The sequence below is a fragment of the Diceros bicornis genome, chromosome 22 (genome assembly GCF_020826845.1).
Source record: "Diceros bicornis minor isolate mBicDic1 chromosome 22, mDicBic1.mat.cur, whole genome shotgun sequence".
Taxonomy (NCBI): Eukaryota; Metazoa; Chordata; class Mammalia; order Perissodactyla; family Rhinocerotidae; genus Diceros; species Diceros bicornis.
Window position 1 is genome coordinate 39,912,612 of NC_080761.1, and position 19,126 is coordinate 39,931,737.

Sequence of the window (19,126 nt, forward strand, 5' to 3'; positions counted from 1 at the left end):
AATGGAAAAGGGTCAGAGGACCTCGGTTTTGATCACTCTTTGTCCGCTGACTTCTTGTGGGACCTGATGGAGGAAATCACTTAACTTCTCCAGAGGTCTAAAGCAGGGATACCTTTCTACCCACTTCATAAGGATATTTGAGGATCAAATCAAATAACTGTGAGACTTAGAGATTCTGACAAAAGAATATATCAAACTGGCATTGTTTTATTTATTATAATTCAGTAATCCCTCAATTATCCAGAAGTCAGTTACAGCATTTTCAACCACATAAAATAACAGCCATAAGTCAAATAACAGAAAAGAATCAAACAGCTATCGTAAAATCCACTTAATTTTTTCCATTGAAGATACTGACAGGCTTCATTTACTGCCTGTTGTCTGTTATTTTAAATACAGCTATAATAAGTTTATTTATTTAAACTTCTCAGCAGAAAACCCTTCAAAAGCAGCAGATTTAGAAGTATGCATATTTAGGGACAGGATGATTGTTTTTAGGCAGGAATATTGACAGAAACAAGAAATTACGACCAACAGACTGACAGAGAGAAAAAGAAAATATAAAAATGTTAAGGTAAAAATAGAAAATTAGAAAAACAGCAGTGTGGGACCATTTAGGTAAGGGTAAGTAGCCATTTTTATCATAATAGTTCCTAGAGGCATCACTGTATAATGATATAGTGATACTATAATAGATGTAGTAATATATATAATTAATACAGTGATAATATTTATAATATAATATCACTATATTAAAGTATCACTATTAGCTAATAATTGTGGATGTTCATATTTCTAAATGAATGAACAGTCATTCCAGAAAGCATTTAAGATTAATGATTAAAGCAAAAGCTTCAATTATCTGGTAAATTTACTGGTGTGTAACATCTTATTCTGGCAGTGCTAGAAATAAGACACTACATCACTGTAAACATGTAAAATATGGTGGAAATTTAGATTGCATTACACAAACATTTAGTCAAAAATTTTAACATTCAGTACGGTTGCCGTGTTGAGCTAGCCTTGGGTTTTTAAGAAAATTAATATATTTAATGTAAAAATTAAAATTATTTAAAATTTTTTATTTACATATGCTATACCAACAAGATATTTAAAGTCTGTCTAATGAATTTGACTCATATTTACATTGTGTGATTAATGGTTTCATCTTTTCAGATGTACATTTTTTTAGCATTTGTCAGTCAAACCTGGGAACAGTTCCAATAGAAGCAATTGATTGTAGTTAATAGAAAGATTAGCGAAATTCTGAATATGTTTAAAGCTATAATATTTTATTCTATTTATATTAGTTTAATATTTTTAAATTTAACAAATGAATTAATGTATGTCAACACTATCTTGTAGGTGGAAAACTAAAATATCAAAAAGACTAAGTGATGTCTCATATTATATGTTTACTTCGAACTTGAGTGAAAATTGAAACTTAGGTGTCCTAACACTCTGGTTACTACCTCTGGCTCCTGGACTGTGCAGACACAAAGCTATTCTGCTTTGAAAAACCAATAATTATATATAAATACTTTAATAATAAATAGTATTATTAATAAGTTCAGGAAGTAAGGAAGTATTCAGTATTCATAAGATTCTCTGTCAGTCTTCTATTACTGTCTAACAAACTATCCTAAAATGCAGCAGCTTAAAACAACAGCAGTTTACTGTTTCTCATGATCCGGTGGGTTGACTAGCCAGTTCTTATAGCACTCTCCTCTGGGTTCTCACATGCCTGCATTCTTCTAAACCAAGGATTTACCTGGGTTGGGAGGACCAGGATAGCCTCACTCACAAACCTGGCAGTTGGTCTGCTCGCTGTCTGCTGGGGCACCTCAGTACTCCTCCACATGGCCGTTTCTCTGTGTTGCTTGCGAGGTGATCCCAGGGCAATATTCCAAGAGTGCAGAGGTGCATGCTACGAGGATTTAGGCCGAGGATCTGGTACTTGCACAGCGTCATTTTGGCCACATTCTTTTTGGTCAAAGCAAATCACAGGCCAGACCATATTCAAAGAATTGGGAGATGGATTCCTCCTCTTGGTGGGAGGGACAGCAAAGCATTTGTGACCATATTTAGTCTGTTACAGGTCCAGCATTAGTTTTTTAGTGATCGTATTAAACCATTAAAATAGTTAAGTAATTACATACACATTTACATATTACGAAGACAGTCTGTATTTCCCATAAATGTATTTTGGGCATGTACTCTTTGCAATTGTTATATGATTACATTCCTCTATGGTTTTGGCCATGTTATAAATTTTAGTATACTGTAGTATTTCTACTAGAACATATAAAATAAAGCATTTAAAAATATTAAAATGTTCATTTTAATTATAACCATAATTATTGCAAATTTATTGCTGTTCCTGAGAATGAGTATTTTTAGATTGCTTTCGACCAAGATTGAAAGGTGTATTTGAATTTATGTGTATTTTTAATCTAGAATGCAACTAACGAACTTACTAAACAGTCATCAAATGTGAAGTCTCTGAAATTTGAACTCCTAGCAAAAGAAGATCACATAAAGGAAATGCATGAAAAGTATGTTCTTGTATTTTTATCCATTGTATTTGGTGCCACCTAGTGGCAGTTAACTCTATTAAACATGGCACTCCAAGAAAATACCAGCATGTTAAAAATTGCATTTTCCTTCCTTAGTTCATGTTTAGGCCTACATAAGATAAAATTTTAAGGAATATTATATAAAGTGTGGTTGATGGCAAGTTAATTACTTTTTTTTAATTAGAGTAAGAATATTATAGTTAGATTTTCCTTCTTAGAGTAAGCATATTTAATTTTAAATATATGTAAATTAATGGCCCGAAGACTATGAACAAAAAACTTTAGAATATGGTAATTATTTGACCAAAGATGTATGTGTAGGTTGATCCTCACATTGGATTTAATGCCTAAGCTTACAAAGCTAAGGTGGAAACAAAGGAGAGTTTTGTTTGTACTTAAAATAACTGGAGGGTTATGAAAGTTTATACTTTATGTGTTTATTAGTAAAAGGGGTTTAAAATATTCTATCTCCCTGAGTTAGAATTATTTTCTTTCTATATCTCTTATAAATGTGCTAGAGCTTAGAGGTGATAACATATTCAGCTAGAATCCAGTCTGTCATTGATAATTTAAGATATATGTATCTCATATACATACATGTATACCACATTATAAGTGAAGAGCGCTTAAAAGTGATATTAATATGTAATACTATTAAACAAAAAGACTGGTTAATTTTTTAAACAGAATGTTTTGAAGTTTATTTATTAGATGAAGAGGCAGTCTTGCTGACTGTGTAACAGTGAGGGCTATAGAGAAATGTTCTTTGAATCTTGGCTTCTCTACCTGCTAGCTCAGTGCCTCAATTTAATAGTATGAGCTCATAAAGTTCTGATGAGGATTAAATGAGTTAGTGCACGTAAAGCTCTTATAACAGTGACTGGCACATAGTAAGCACTCGGTAAATGTTAGCTCTTGTTGTTATAGAAGTAATAGTGACAGTGGTTGTCACTGCATCTACTATTTTATACCTAATATGGTAGTAACTGTAAGTGACATTAAATTAGACGACATCATGCCTAATTTTAGTGTCATTACATGATAATATAAGATTTTATATTTGTTTATTAAAGTATAGAATTGTTTTTTATCAGTGTTATGTTTTTTGATGATCTCTAAATATCACTTGGATTTTTCTTAGTAATACGAGAAGGTAATTTAAATATAATAATTTTAAGTTTTCATATATTTTATTAATCTTTCTCAGTTCTATTTTTTTATGTTTTAATGCATATGTATATAACACTATAGTTACCAAGTCACAACAGGATTATAGATTTTACAAGTTCTCAAAATATCAATAGAGCAATATTTTATCTCATGCAATTATTTTATTAATTTGCAATTTCACTAATATCAGGTAGCATTTAAAAATTAAAGGTATGTATAAAATTGGATAATATATAAGATATCATTATTGTTATTTTTTATCACTCTTGATAAAATGTCTTTTTCCCTTTCAAGGATGTCTCGAATGGAGAGGGATGTAACCATGAAAAGACATTTGATAGAGGACTTGAAATTTCGACAGAAAGTAAATTTGGAAAGTAATGAGAGTATTAATGAAATGTTAGAAAATCTTGAAAAAAAGGTATTGACTTTTATGTTCGCTGACATTAAAAAAATCACATCCCTTTGTATTTACCTTCTTAATTCAAATATTCAATCTTAATAAATTTATAGAAAGTATTCATAGAATATATGTATATTATTACATAATTACATTATTTGCTCTGAAAGTATGTTATTAGTTTTAAAATTCAAGCCTTCAAAATCTTATACATAATATAGCCACACATTCTCTTTATATGTGAACATACTAGGAGAAGATAATCAAGTTTAATTTTAAAAATCTTTAATATTTCTGGGACACATAATTACATTTTATTCAGCATTTTTTTAAATTTAAAATTGCAGTTTATAATGATAGAATCAAGCATATATTTTTAAATTAAATAAGTGATAACCAAACACTATCAGAAGTTCTTTACAATGTATACTTACCACAGTTTTTTAAGTGTACTTTTTCTTTGTATACACTTACTTCAGTGACTTAGGAAGAGAGCTGTATTTAAAATAGTTGTATAATATCTAACCCCAAAGTAGAAATCAGCAATTTGCTGACTAAGAGACACTTTTTGTTTTAAAAAAAAGGGGGCGCTATTTGCACAACTCATAAGGCAGCTCGTGCTTTGGCATTCACTAAATGTTATCCACTCCAGAGAAAACATCTCCCTTACCTTCCTTGTTGGAAATAAAAATGTAAGTATGTGTTAGCTCAAATGGATTTAAGAGAGAAAATTTTACATGAGCAAGACAAATGCATATGGATTTTCTTTCTCTTTTTCCACCACACACCCACATAAATTATAATTGCTTCCTATAGATTTTTTTCAATGTTATCCTTTAAATTTTGCTCATTTTTTAACTTCAATAATCATTTCAGATATAGTCTTAGAGTCTTTGTATAAGTAATTACATATCTTTAGTGGCACTAAACAGAAAAAGAAAAACTATTTCCTTTGTTATTCTTTTAAATGTATAATAAATATGTTGTATTACTACTTAATTTTGCCCTAAAAAGTACATGTTATACTGGAGACTACAACTCAAAGTTATCTATAACTTGGCTTGTTTAAGAATCAAAAATAAGCATCTTCTGCTTAAGAAAGTTTAGGTTAGTAATTAAAGGAAATGTAGTTAAAATTAAGATTGTATTATTAGGTGGAAGACTAAACGTATCAGTATTCATACTTTTTTGTGTGATTTTTGGTATGCTATTGATTAAGGATTGTTAGTCTCATTCATAATATGAGTTCTACTAATCTTATTATATTTGATATCATTTGTGAGAAAATAAGTGAAATGAGACTTATTCATGCATTCATTTGGTTTCTGTTGAAACAAATACAGTGTACCACTAGAATGCCTTTACCGATAATAATTACCTTTATGCTTTTGCTGTAGGTGAAAACATTAACCGAGGAGTGCTCCAACAAGAAGGTATCAATTGATTCCCTAAAGCAAAGACTTAGTGTTGCTGTAAAAGAGAAGTCACAGTATGAACAGATGTATCAGAAAACTAAAGAGGAATTAGAAAAAAAGGTATGCTTTTAGGACATTTTAGCTTAGAGATGGAATATAACAATGTCTTTTTCATTTTTAAAGTTGTCATTTTTTTCTCCCCAAAACTGTTATGAGCTACTTAAATGTTTTAGATCCTGCAAAGAACATTTATGTCTCTGCTTGAAACACTAAAAATTTAACATTAAAGGTAATACTGTATCGGAGAAACAGATTTTGTGTCTTGATAATTTCTTATAAATGAAAACTGTTGTTAAGAATTGGCACAAGTGGATATAAATTTTTAGGTCCATCTAAACTTATAAACTAAATATTTCCATTTAATATTTGAGATCTTTTGGTCTAAAATAGCTTCCTTGTCTTTAATGGTTTATAATTTTTAAAAAGCATAAACCAATTTTGATGATAAATGTATGAGAATATATGGCCTCACAAGTGGTGCGTCGGTGCGCGCCCGGGATCCGAACCCGGGCCATCAGCAGCAGAGTGCACGCACTTAACCGCTCCACCACAGGGCCGGCCCCAGGAAATATTTTTGTGTGTGTGATTACTGGTTTTTTGCAGGATCTCAAGCTGAATCTCCTAGCATCGAAAATAAATGAGACTGAATCTGCCATGGCAGAAATTGAAACAGCAGCATCTAAGCATCTTCAAGGATTAGCGTTGCAAAGTGAGCAGGCCCTAGAAGGTGCGCAGAAGAAGTTGCTCTTAGCCAATGAGAAAGTGGAAGAGTTCACCATATTTGTGAAGGTTTGGATTATTCGTGCTTTACTAACTTGTACTTTACGTCAAGCAGAGTAGGCAGTGGCCTACTTCAGATGATTTGGGGAATACTTTGAAGTTTCTTTCTGCTTCCCTAAACCACAAAGCATCTTCTCCCCTACTTGCCACATCCTTCAAAATTTCTCTATAAAAGATTTGTTTTTATAGCTTGTTTAAAATTTTCCATGCTATTATTAATATTCTGTTTCTTAATGTCAATTTAGTTATGAAATTGTAGTAATCACATCATCAAGGCTGGTTTTAAGAGGAAAGAATTAAGTCATTTCCACTCTATTCTCCATTTGAAAATCATCTAAGCAAGAAAAGCAACCAGAAACTTGTTCCATGTTCATTAAAGCTAGGAGACATCTGAACCCCAAGCCACAACCCATCAAGACATGGAATGGATGGAGGAATGATAGATGACTTAGCAGAACAAAAGGAAGACAAACAGAAGTGCCCACAAAGGGAGTACTATCTAGAAATTATCTGACAGCTGAAAAACCCCAGAAAGGCTGAGGAATTGGCTACACAAGGCACCACCAAAGCTGAGGGTGATGGAGAGGGGCAGACATAGGGCTAAAACAGGTGCTTTATTTGAAAGTGTTTCTAGAGAGCTTTTAGACCTCTGGTCTGTCCTTCTGCCCCATACAGACAGGCAGTATTCCTTCCTTAACCTTTCTGGAAAAACCGAGAAGGAGCAGCTCTGGTTTCAGAGATACCAGGCACAGCCTCCAAGAATCTGGTGGTTGCTCCACCCCTTTTAATCCCACTGTGAGTTGTTTACACCTCTGTTTAGTCCATTTATTCTGCCTTGTATTATAGTTAGCAAATGAATCCATCGCCACTAGATAGATTATGAGTTCCTTAAAGTCAAGGGCAATGTTTTATTAATCTCTGCCTCCACAACGTGTACCATTAGTGCCTTGCAAAGAGTCGGCATGCGATAATGATCACTAATGAAATTAAATTTCCATTAGGAATGTGAAAGTTTAATGATAGTCCTTTTGACCTTTAAAAATAAGAAAAACAGTTTTGATTGCAGTGGTAGAGTAACTCTTTACTTTCTCCCTTTACTCTCAAAATCCCAATGTTCTTTTCTTTTTTTTTTTTTTTTGGTGAGGAAGACCGGCTCTGAGCTAACATCTATTGCCAATCCTCCTCCTTTTTTTTTTTGTCCCCCCAAAGCCCCGGTAGATAGTTGTATGTCATAGTTGTACATCCTTCTAGTTGCTGTATGTGGGATGCGGCCTCAGCATGGCCGGAGAAGCGGTGCGTTGGTGTGCGCCCGGTATCCGAACCCGGGCCACCAGTAGCAGAGCATGCGCACTTAACTGCTAAGCCACGGGGCCGGCCGGCAATGTTCTTTTTTTCGACCAATCTCTGATGAGATTAAGTTCCTCATGCTACTTTTTCCTTCAGATGGCATGTATTATTAAAAACTGGCATATCATAGCAGTAGAAGTGTGCTTAAATATATAAAATATTTTCAACTTACGGCCTCTTTATAAAATGCAAGTTTAAATGTCCTCTGGAGTAAAATAACATCACCACTTACTGTCTCCTTTCCCAAATAACGCCACTATAATTTGAACCACTCAATTAGACTTAGCACACATGTATATATTTTAAAGTATATTATTTTATAAATATTAATATGCTAGTGTCCTCAAATCAGTTCCTTTGTTTCTTTTTTTTGGTTTTTCTCTAGATCAGTCAGTAGTTTAGCATCTCTTAAGCCCCTAGTAAGGAAGGTCCTCTGCTCAACATAGAGTAGAATATTTTTAAATCTCCTTATCCCCTTGGGTATTGATCTTATTCTTAAGAAATAACATTCCTGGGCTTATAGATTGAATATAAGATGGCAAATAACTGGATCTTATGTGTAATGCCATATTCTTCATTCCCCTAAAAATAGGAGCTTACAACATTGTATGCCAGTGTTAGTAGTACCCCATTTAGAACAAATCCCTTACTTTGTTTCTTTGGAAATCATTTACCTTTGGAGTCTTCTCATTTTAAAAATATCTATAAAATGAATAGCATAAAATTTATCTCTTTCAACAAAGGTTTCAACTGGTGTAAAGTCAAACCAATAATGGTTGCCTCAGAGGACCCTAAGTGATTGCAGAGTATTAATTTTAGTAAACGTAATTTACCTTTTCCAGATTTAAAATGTCATTTCTTCCAAATGCTTGTTGAATAGTCTCACTGTTTAACTTATGATAAGTGCTCTCATTGAATATTGTCATTATTTTACTCATGATGTAGAACTGTTTTTATTGTGACTTTGAGCTTCATAAACCTTTGTTTTCTTGTTTTATATTCAGCTTAGGGTTTTGTTTATTGCATTTTTAGCCAAGATATAAAATATGAAATATATAATTATAAGATTTATTCAAAATGCTAATTATTGTTTTTCTTGAAATATTCTTTATGTTCTTTTTAAAAAGAAGAATTGATAACCAGAAGTTTTTAAAATAGAAAAATGAATTTTGTTACTAGATATCTGATTATTATAGAGTTGATGAAGTTTCATGCCCTTCATGATAATGTAATGGGTGTCCTTCTTCACATAAAGTAGTTTAGCAAAAGTTTCCTTTTAAAAAACAAACTTTTGGGGCCGGCCCGGTGGCATGAGCGGTTAAGTGCGCACGCTCCGCTGTGGCAGTCTGGAGTTCGTCGGTTCGGATCCTGGGCATGCACCAACGCACTGCTTGGCAAGCCATGCTGTGGCGGCATTCCATATAGAGTGGAAGAAGATGGGCACGGAGGTTAGCCCAGGGCCAGTCTTCCTCAGCAAAAAAAGAAGAGGATTGGCAGATATAAGCACAGGGCTGATCTTCCTCACAAAAAAGAAGAAAAAAAACTTTTTATTTATCTCCAAGGATGTAAATGATATTTAATGATAAAGTGAGTATCTAATCTCTGGTTGTTCACAAGTGACATATTGATTCTTCATATTTTTTACCAACAATGATATATTAAATGTTTTAATAGATAAATTCAGGATTGCTGTGGTTTCATGGCTTTTTAATTTGAGTAGTATATTAAAGATTCTATAATAGGGAAAGATAACAGATATGGATAAACTATTTTTAGTACTCTTTGAGAGTACTAAAATTTTCCACTTTGTTTCAGTGTGGTATTTCTATTGCCTGCATTAGAATCAGCTGATTCTATTGCATTTAAATAAAAATGTACAATTTGGGCCCGAATTTATTCCATCAAAATCTCAGTAGGGGTACCACCCAATAATCTGCATTTATCAAGTTAGCTATGTGATTATTATGCATAATATAGTTTTAAAAACACTGCCTTAAAGTGTTTTTGTGAATTGAATTAAATAACAAAATATATGTCAGTCTGGGATTTAATAGCACCCCATACCACTCATGACTTCTCATGGTAAGTTGACATTTGTTTTTCTTAATTGTGTTTTAGGGCCAATGTGTAGTTGATCCTGGCACTACTTCTGCTGCTTAATCTATTTCTCTAAATAAAGGGCCACCAGCAAATTAATGTCAAAACCAGAAACATTGGCAAAGACTGGATATTTAGGTCTGGGGAATGAGATTACTATCATCCTTGTCTTCCTCGCACAGATGGCCCTAGAACTAGGCAGAAATGCTCAGGAGCCACCATCTGAGGCAACATACCATCAGTGACATCCTGAATCCTCCTACCTTGGATCAAAGCTTCCATCTTTTTAAAAATTTAAGACCTTCTATAATTTGACCCTATCCTGCTTGGAATCTAACCTTCTTTCCCACTACTCACCAACTTTTGCCCACATTGTGTTCAGTCCTGCCTTTACTCAAGTTCTCTCACTTGATATGCCCTTCCCTCTTTGCTCTTTGCTCTAAATCCTTCAGATTTAGCTCAGTGCCTTCCTCTTTCCTGAATCCTTTCTTCAGCTCTGTGGTTAAGAGGAAAGAGCCCTACTCTGCACTTACTAGTTATGTTATCTCAGGCAAGTGACTTAAGCCTCTGTGCCTCAGTTTCCCCATCTATAGAATGAGTATCAATGGAACATACTTGAGGCGAGGTTTTAAATAAGTCACGTTGATAGAGGTCAAAACATTGCCCAATATACTGGAAGTGCTATCTAAGTGTCAGCTAGTAGTAGTAGTGGTAGTGCTAGTGGTAGTAATAGTAGTAGTATAGCTCTTATTTATCTCGTGAATATTTATTGTACGTACCATTTAAATTACCATACAACCATAAACTCTTGTATTTTTCTTTTGTTTCAGGTAGATTATAGCCAACTTGAAGGCAGGGACATTGTCATTCATTATTCCTAAAGTAGTAGCACATAATAGGGCTCATTAAATTCTGGAGGAATTGATTTTATATCTGCTTCATGAATAGAACTGGACACCTAGTCACCGCTCAGATTGAAAACTCTGTGAAGGCAAGAGCTATGCACGTTCTGTAACGAGCACTGTTGAAGAATGTACGTAGTTCCTACATGGGGAACATTATGATCACCAGGACTCATTCTGTGCTAAGCTTATTAGAGTATCATGTACACAAAACTACTTAATAAATATTATTAGTAGTATTAATAGTAATAATGTTTGTTCTGGCCCTGTTGTGGAATCTCTGTTCCCTTTAGTCTTTTCATTTATTCATAGGGCACAACAAGATTATAGAAGAGGTGGAGTGGCCATCTGTTCTAGATCTAGTCTTGAATATGGAATTTTGCCCTGGGGTGAAATCAAGTGCTTTGAGCATCTGGGCTGGATATATGTGGCAGAGCTGAGGCTTTGAATTCTCCTAATAACTGAATAAAACACACAAGGGAAATTTCTAGAAGTATTTGCTCGGTTTGATTGAGCCCTGATATAGGCTTGTTAATGTGTTTGTATGTGAGAGTCATATGCCAAATTCCGTCTTCTCAATGTTTTTTGTTAGCTATAAAATAAATACCAGCCAAAGAACGACATTTAGCTGGAAGCTTAAATCATTTAATTATCAATATGTACTTGCTTTGGCCAGATTTAGTAAGATGTTTTGGGCATATAAATTTCTGGCTTCCTTAGTGAGAACATTTGTGGAGCATTATAATTTTATTTTTATATGTATGATTGTTGATACTTTGACACTGATCTACTCTCTTAATTATGATTTTTTCTGTTCTTTTTTTCCAACTTTACTGAGATATAATTGACATAATAACAGTGTATAAGTGTAAGGTGTACAATGTGATGATTTGATACATGTATATATTATGAAATGTCTACCACAATAAGGTTAGTTAACACATCCTTCACCTCACATAATTACCATTTTATTGTTGTTGTTATGGTGAGGACATTTAAAGTCTATCTCATAGCAACTTTCAAGTGTACAATATAGTATTGTTAACTGTAATCACTATGCTGTACATTAGATCCCTGGATTCCTCTTATCACTGGAGGTTTGTACCCTTTAATCAACATCTCTTTTCCCCCACCCTTCAGCCCCTGGAAACCACTGTTCTACTCTCTGCTTCTATGAGTTTGGCTTTTTTAAATTCCACATATACATGAGATCATAAAGTATTTGTCTTTCTCTATCTGACTTATTGCACTTAACATAATGCCTTCAAGGTCCGTCCATGTTGTTGCAAATGGCAAGATTTCCTTCTTTTTTATGGCTGAATAATATTCCATTGTATATATATATACCACATTTTCTTTATCCATTCATCCATCAATGGACACTCAGGTTGTTTCCACGTCTTGGCTGTTGCGAATAATGCTGCAATGAACATGGGAGTGCAGATATCTCTTTGAGATACTGATGTCATTTCTTATGGATATATACCCAGAAGTGAAATTGCTGGATCATATGGTAGTTCCATTTTTAATTTTTTGAGGAACCTCTGTACTATTTTCCATAGTGGCTATACCAATTTACATTCCCACCAACAATGCACAAGTGTTCCCTTTTTTCCACATCCTCACCAGCATTTGTTATCTCTTGTCTTTTTGGTAATAGCCATTCTAACAGATGTGAGGTGATATCTCATCATGGTTTTGATTTGCATTTCTCTCATGATTAATGAGGTTCAGCACCTTTTCATGTACTTGTTGGCCATTTGTATGTGTTCTTTGGAAAAATGTCTATTCAGGTCCTTTGCCTATTTTTAAATTGGATTATTTGGGGTTTTGCTGTTGACTTGTATGAGCTGTATATAGTTTGAAGTCAGGAAGTGCAGTGCCTCCAGCTTTGTTCTTTCTCAAGATTGCTTCGGCTCTTCCAGGGTCTTTTGTGGTTCCATACAAATTTTAGAATTGTTTTTTCTATTTCTGTGAAAAATGCCATTAGAATTTTGATAAGGATTGCATTGAATCTATAGATGGTTTTAGGTAGTATGGACATTTTAACAATATTAATTCTTCTGATCAACGAGCATGGGATATCTTTCCATTTATTCATATGTTTTGAATTTCTTTCATCAGTGTCTTACAGTTCTCAGTGCAGAGATCTTTGACTTCCTTGGTTAAGTTTATTCTGAATATTTTATTGTTTTGGTTGCTATTGTAAATAGGGTTGTTTTCTTTTATTTCTTTTTCAGATGCTTTGTCATTACTGTATAGAAACACAACTAATTTTTGTTTGTTGATTTTGTATCCTGCAACTTTACTAAATTCATTGATTAATTCTAATAGTTTTTTTGGTGGAGTCTGTAGGATTTTCTGTATATAAGATCATGTCATGAGCAGACAGAGGCAATTTTACTTCTTTCTTTCTGATTTGGATGCCTTTTATTTATTTTTCTTGCCTAATTGCTCTAGTTAGGACCTCTAGTACTATGTTGACTGGGAGTGGTAAGAGTGAGCACCCTTGTCTTGTTTCTGATCTTAGAGGGAAAGCTTTCAACCTTTTACCACTAAGTATGATATTAGCTGTGGGCTTATCATATATGGTCTTTATTACGTTGAGATATGTTTCTTCTAGACCCATTTTGATGAGAGTTTTTATCATGAAAAGGTGTTGAATTTTGTCCAGTGCTTTTTCTTCATCTATTGAGATGATCATATGATTTTTATCCTGCATTCTGTTAATGTAATATATCACATTTATTGATTTACATATGTTGATCCTTGCATCCCAGGGATAAATCCCAGTTGATCATGGTGTATAATCCTTTTAATGTATTGTTGAATTCGGTTTGCTAGTATTTTGTTCAGAATTTTTGCATCTATATTCATCAGGGATATTGGCCTGTAGTTGTCTTTTCTTGTAGTATCCTTATCTGGCTTTGGTATCAGGGTAATGCTGGCCTCATAAAATGCTTGGAAGTGTTCTCTCTTCTTCAATTCTTTTGAAAGAGTTTGAGAAGGATTGACTTCAATTTTTCTTTAAATGTTTGGCAGAATTCACCTGTGAAGCCATCAAGTCCTGGACTTTTCTTTGTTGGGAAGTTTTTGATGCTGATTCAATCTCTTTACTCATTATTGGTCTTTTCAGATTTTCTGTTTCTTCATGATTCAGTCTTAGTAGGTTGTGTGTTCTAGGAATTTATCCATTCCTTCTAGGTTGTCCCATTTGTTGGCATATAATTGTTCATAGTAGCCTCTTATGATCCTTTGTATTTCTGTAGTATCAGTTGTAATGTCTTCTCTTTCATTTCTAATTTCATTACCTTGAGTCCTCTCTCCTTTTTTCTTGTTAAGTCTAGATAAAAGTTTATCTATTTTGTTTATCTTGAAAAAACCAGCTCTTAGTTTCATTGATCTTTTCTATTATCTTTTTTTCATCTCTCATTTTTTTCCACTCTGTTTTTTTATTTCCTTCATTCTACCAACTTTGGGCTTAGTTTGTTCTTCTTTTTCTGTTTACTTCAGGTGTAAAGTTAGACTGTTTATTTGAGATCTTTCTTTTTGCTTAATGTAGGATCTCACATGGCAGTAGAGGCCAGTAGTGGGAGTCAGGCCAGTGGCATGCAAGTGCACTGTGCCAGCTGCAAGTGAGCCCAGTGATGCAGGCCAGTGAGAGGAGACAGGGCCAGATTGGGGCCCAGAAACAGCTGTGGGGGCCTACACTGTCAGCATGCAGTCCCGTCACTACAGGGTCTCACCACGGGCAGTTGTGTGTCACTGGAGGCCAGTGACAGGAATCAGGCCAGTGGTGTGCAGGTGCACAGCTGATGGGGTTAGCTCCAAGCGCACACACAGCAGTGGGGATCAGCTGCAGGAGTCTAGGCTGGCATCTTGCACTTGTGCAGCTGCAGAGGCCAGGCTGGCTTGCAGTGCAGGTTGCAGGGCCCAGTAGGGGATGGGGAGCAAGGAGGGACTCAGGTGGCTGGCATCTGCAAAGGTGAAAACCTGCAGGGGGGAAGATGCAGTGATGAAATCTGTAGGGGTCCTTGGCAGCTATCTGGTCATTGGTTTCTTCAGCAGTGAAAGCTGTTGGGATCCTCTACAGAGCAGGCCACTGTGAACCATGGTTGCTCTCGCTTTGTGGCTGATATTGGTAGCCCCAGTCATTCTTCCTTGTTCCAAGCCATTTCTATACAGCTCAGCTTTGCCAGTCTCTGGGTGGAGTGACACTGAAGTGAGTCCTTCACATGCCCCAAAAGGCTGGGGAAGCTGGCTGCTCACCCCACTCTCCCTTTCCTAGCAAGGGGAACTCTTTCAAACTGGGGAGTTCCTTCTTGGTGTGAGCAGTGCCGGCGTGGGGGATGGGATGATGCAGGGAAAATGCAGCTGTGCTTCTTACCTTTGTGAGTGGTTATTCTCAGGTTTTTTGCTCCACTGTGTTGCTGAAGTTCTTAAGTGGACTCCTGAGCTCGATCAGAGCTATTTTTGTTCATGAGTAGCTGTCTAATGGTTGATCTTTGTTGGAGGATGGAGGCTGGGTCAGCTACTTTGCCATTTTGGTGATGTCAGTTCTTAATTATGATTTTTAAACAGTTTTATAATACAATCCAATTTGAATTAACTCTTTCCATCCTGTCATTGTATAAGAAAGGTAAATGACAGCTGTTTTTAGAGAAAAGTTCTTAATAAAAATATATTACTTAAGTAAGTGAACTTTAAAGTATGTAAATTATATCTTAATAAAGCTGTTTAAAAAGCTATTAAAAAATACATTACTTTTCCAAGAAACTTTGATGGTAGGGGTGACTCCAGATTATTTGAGTAGCCAGTTATCATCACAGTAATCTAATCTTACTGAAAAAAGTCTAATCCGTTCAAAATGATTCAGTGAAACTCAAAATTATTTGTAGTTAGCTAACACAGACAAAGACTCATTGATAAAGACTGGAAAACTAGATCTAATAAGACTAGAATGAAATAGCTTACTGTCTTTCTCCCTAACACTATTGCTGGCTAGTTACAATAAGTTATATTATAATAATTGAAAAGTATAATGGCTTTAAGTTGAGATATAATCCAAGAAAGTATTCTTATTTTGAAAATGTACTCAGGAACAATTCCTAGCCCATTATATTTCAAGAATTGTAAGAAGGCTGACAAATTTTTAGACATTCAGTTAACATTTATTGAATGCTTATTTTGTGCCATACATTGTTTTTACTTTGAAAATAAGTGATAGCCAAGGACCATTATTAAACTGATGCAAATAGAGTGAAACTTCTTTAAGCTTCTAATATTTTTTAGCATTGGAGTATTTAGAGAGTTGTGCACCGTTTTGGAGTTTTAAAGTTGGCTTAGAGAGGAACCGAGCAGATTTTGAACTGGTAAGAGAAGGCAATTTTGTAATGGATAGAAGGGAAGTAAAGATAAAAGCCAGGTGGAAGTAGCACCCAGAGCTGAAAACAGGCTGATTTGTTTAAAAAAAAAAAAAAAAAGAGAGAGAGAGAGAAAAGTAAAGCTGAGACCCAGCATATGAACATAAGGCAAGTATGATCATATAAAAACAAGAACTTAACTTGGATATGTGGGTGGAAGGTAAAACATTTCAATGAACTTAGTGCAATGGAGACTCTACTATGTATCTGAAAGGTATAATTTGGAAGGGGAGAGGAATATTCAAACATCATAAAGTATATTTCAATCAAACAACATAACATTTTCTAATAATAAAGGCATTTTTTCCCCCAAATACACCTATGCTGCTGTTAGCCAGCTAATGGCAACATTGCTAAAAACTACATATATGCTATTTCTTGAATGGCAATTCAAAGCATTTTGAATTAGGATGTCTGCAGTTGGCAGAAGTAAAAGGATTGAAACAATATTGATAATATGAATATTTATATAGGATTACTGCTTTTAAATGAGTAAACATCTACATTTATCCAATATTTTCCCTTTTTTTCCTACCAAATACTATAATTTAAAATTATAACATTTTTTAAAATTGAGATGTAATTCACATATAACATTATATTAGTTTTAGGTGTGCAATATAATGATTCAATATATGTATATATTGTGAAATGATCACCATAGTATCTTGTTAACATCCATCACCCACACATTGTTACAAAATTTTTTTAATAAAGGCATTTTAAATGAAAGTGTACAGGGTACATTGTTTAGTAACAGCACTGCCCATTATGGAAGCTACCTAATGTTGGTTGATTCTACTTAATTTAGGTACCTCTTTTTAATGACACTTTAGTGGTGCTTGGGGGTGGATCCTGGAATCTCAGTATTATTCAACACTATTTAGAAATTCTTTTGGGATGCTTAAGATTAAGAATTATTGAAATAGATCTCAGAAGCCTCTTGGAACATATAATCACCCATCCAGATCCCTTTGGCCCTCCTTGTTGAAGGTTGGTCATATAGCTTTTCACCTGGCTCGCAGTCTTTCTCTCCAACACGATTCTATCATGATGTTGGGTGACCTCGTGTCTGTGCAGGTCATCCAACGCCCTGGCCTCTCAATTCCTGAGCATCTTCAATTGCAGTGATTAGTCTCATGTTCATACCCCTGATCCACCGTTCTGAACTAAGGAATTATCACCCACCTTAGGGAGCATATGGAAATGTGTATGAGGGCTTTGGATTGTCACATTGACTGGGAGATGCTACTGACATTCAATGCCCAGGATCCAGGGATGCTAACCATCCCACACTGTGAAGTTTCGTCCCACATGGGGGAAAACTGTCGTCTCCAAAATACCGAAAGTGTCCCCGTTAGGAAACATTACTCTTGGCCTTGTCCTTACCAATAACTGCAGTGACTTCAAAAATCTCCATTTCTAGCATCTTATTATCTTACCACTATTTCCTCTTGTACTCATACTCCAACAATTCTTTGACATGATTATAACTTGAAATTCATTGGCCTTACCACTTTTTCACAAATTATTACCACCCTCCTTCTCATTATGCCCTCCCTTCCCCTCATGCAGTAAGGATTCCATGTTCTATCATGGTCACTTTTTACATATATCCTCAGTCTCCTCATCTGTCCCTCTGTCATAGTCATATGGAAAAAATCCAAGCCTAGTTTATTTTGAATCTCTACCCACTTCCCACCTGGACCCAAGCAGCTGAGTGTGTCTAAAGAAAAACACAACCATGCCAATTGGTCTTAATTTAAATTAATAACCAAGAACTTCAGGTGAAACTTCATCACTATGTGATAAGCCTATTATATTTTCCCAGTGCATTCAGCCTCTGAGTTTCTTAAACAGTCCTTTCCCCTATCTTCCCAAACCTCCAGCATCTACCCGCTCCTTAGCTCCTCAATCTCAGCTCCTTATTTCATTGAGAAAACGGAAGCAACCTGAAGAAAATTTCCTTTTTCTCGTTACCAAGCCTACCACCCGTCAGAATCTGTACTTCTCCCACCCTTGCTTCCCTTACAGTGTTCTCTGTCTCCGGATTTGTTTTTTCACCAGTCATCCAGATGGTAACTCCCCAAACCTGGAGTCATCCTTGTCTCTTCTCTTTTTCTCACCTTGCATTTCTAATTCTTCATCAAATCCTCTCTGCTATTGTTTGAAAATAGATCCAGATTTCCACTGCACCTCACCATTGCTACTGTCCTGGTCCAGGTTATCATCATCTCTTGCTTGTACCTCTGCATTACTCTCCTGGCTAGTCTCCCTCTTCAGCTCTTGTTCCAGACAGTCTTTTCTCCATACAGTGGTCAGAATTATCCTTTTAAAACAGAAAACATATCCTGTCACTTCCTTGCTCAAAACTGTCTCATGACTCCTCATTACATAATAAAATGAAAAGTCTTCACTGCCCTACAAGGCTTCCATGATCAGTCTTGTCATTATTTCTGTGACTTCACTTTCTTGTGCTTCTTTTTAGCCATACTCACTTTCCTGCTGTTTCTTGAATACTGCAAGCCATCTTCTCTCTCAAGGTCTTTGCCCTCTTCCTCCGTGTATTCAAATAGCTTATCTTCCCTTCTTCAGGTCTATCTGCCTGAATAAGACCCTGTCAATCTTTAGAACATATGAAACAATAGAAAACAAGGAAGCTAATAAAACCTACAGTTAAATCTAAATAATTATTGACTTTAATGATTACAGTACTAGAAGTGGGAGGAGTGGGTTGGTTGGAAGAGTTAAGTTTCTTTTTTTGCTTTGTTGGAACATCTGGAGGATTAGGAACTCTAGATATTGATTGAAAACATCATATTAAATATATGTTCAAAAGGTTTAAAGGTGACTACGAGAGTATAAACAGAGTATTTAATTTTCAAAAAATTAGAGGAAATGAAAAAGAATAAAGAAAGCTCCATCAATTTCACACAAGCCAGCAAGAAGGAAGAAA

General features: G+C 35.0%; 1 protein-coding gene across 7 annotated transcripts in view; it reads left to right on the forward strand.

Annotated features, from left to right (window-relative positions):
* Positions 1-19,126, forward strand: part of CNTLN (centlein) — a 330,124-nt gene that overhangs the window by 271,759 nt on the left and 39,239 nt on the right. For all 7 annotated transcript variants that reach the window (XM_058565850.1, XM_058565854.1, XM_058565855.1 and 4 more), the window contains 4 exons: positions 2,458-2,555; positions 4,041-4,167; positions 5,544-5,681; positions 6,225-6,410. In XM_058565850.1, the coding sequence (XP_058421833.1) occupies positions 2,458-2,555; positions 4,041-4,167; positions 5,544-5,681; positions 6,225-6,410 (549 nt within the window). The remainder of the gene's footprint in view (positions 1-2,457; positions 2,556-4,040; positions 4,168-5,543; positions 5,682-6,224; positions 6,411-19,126) is intronic.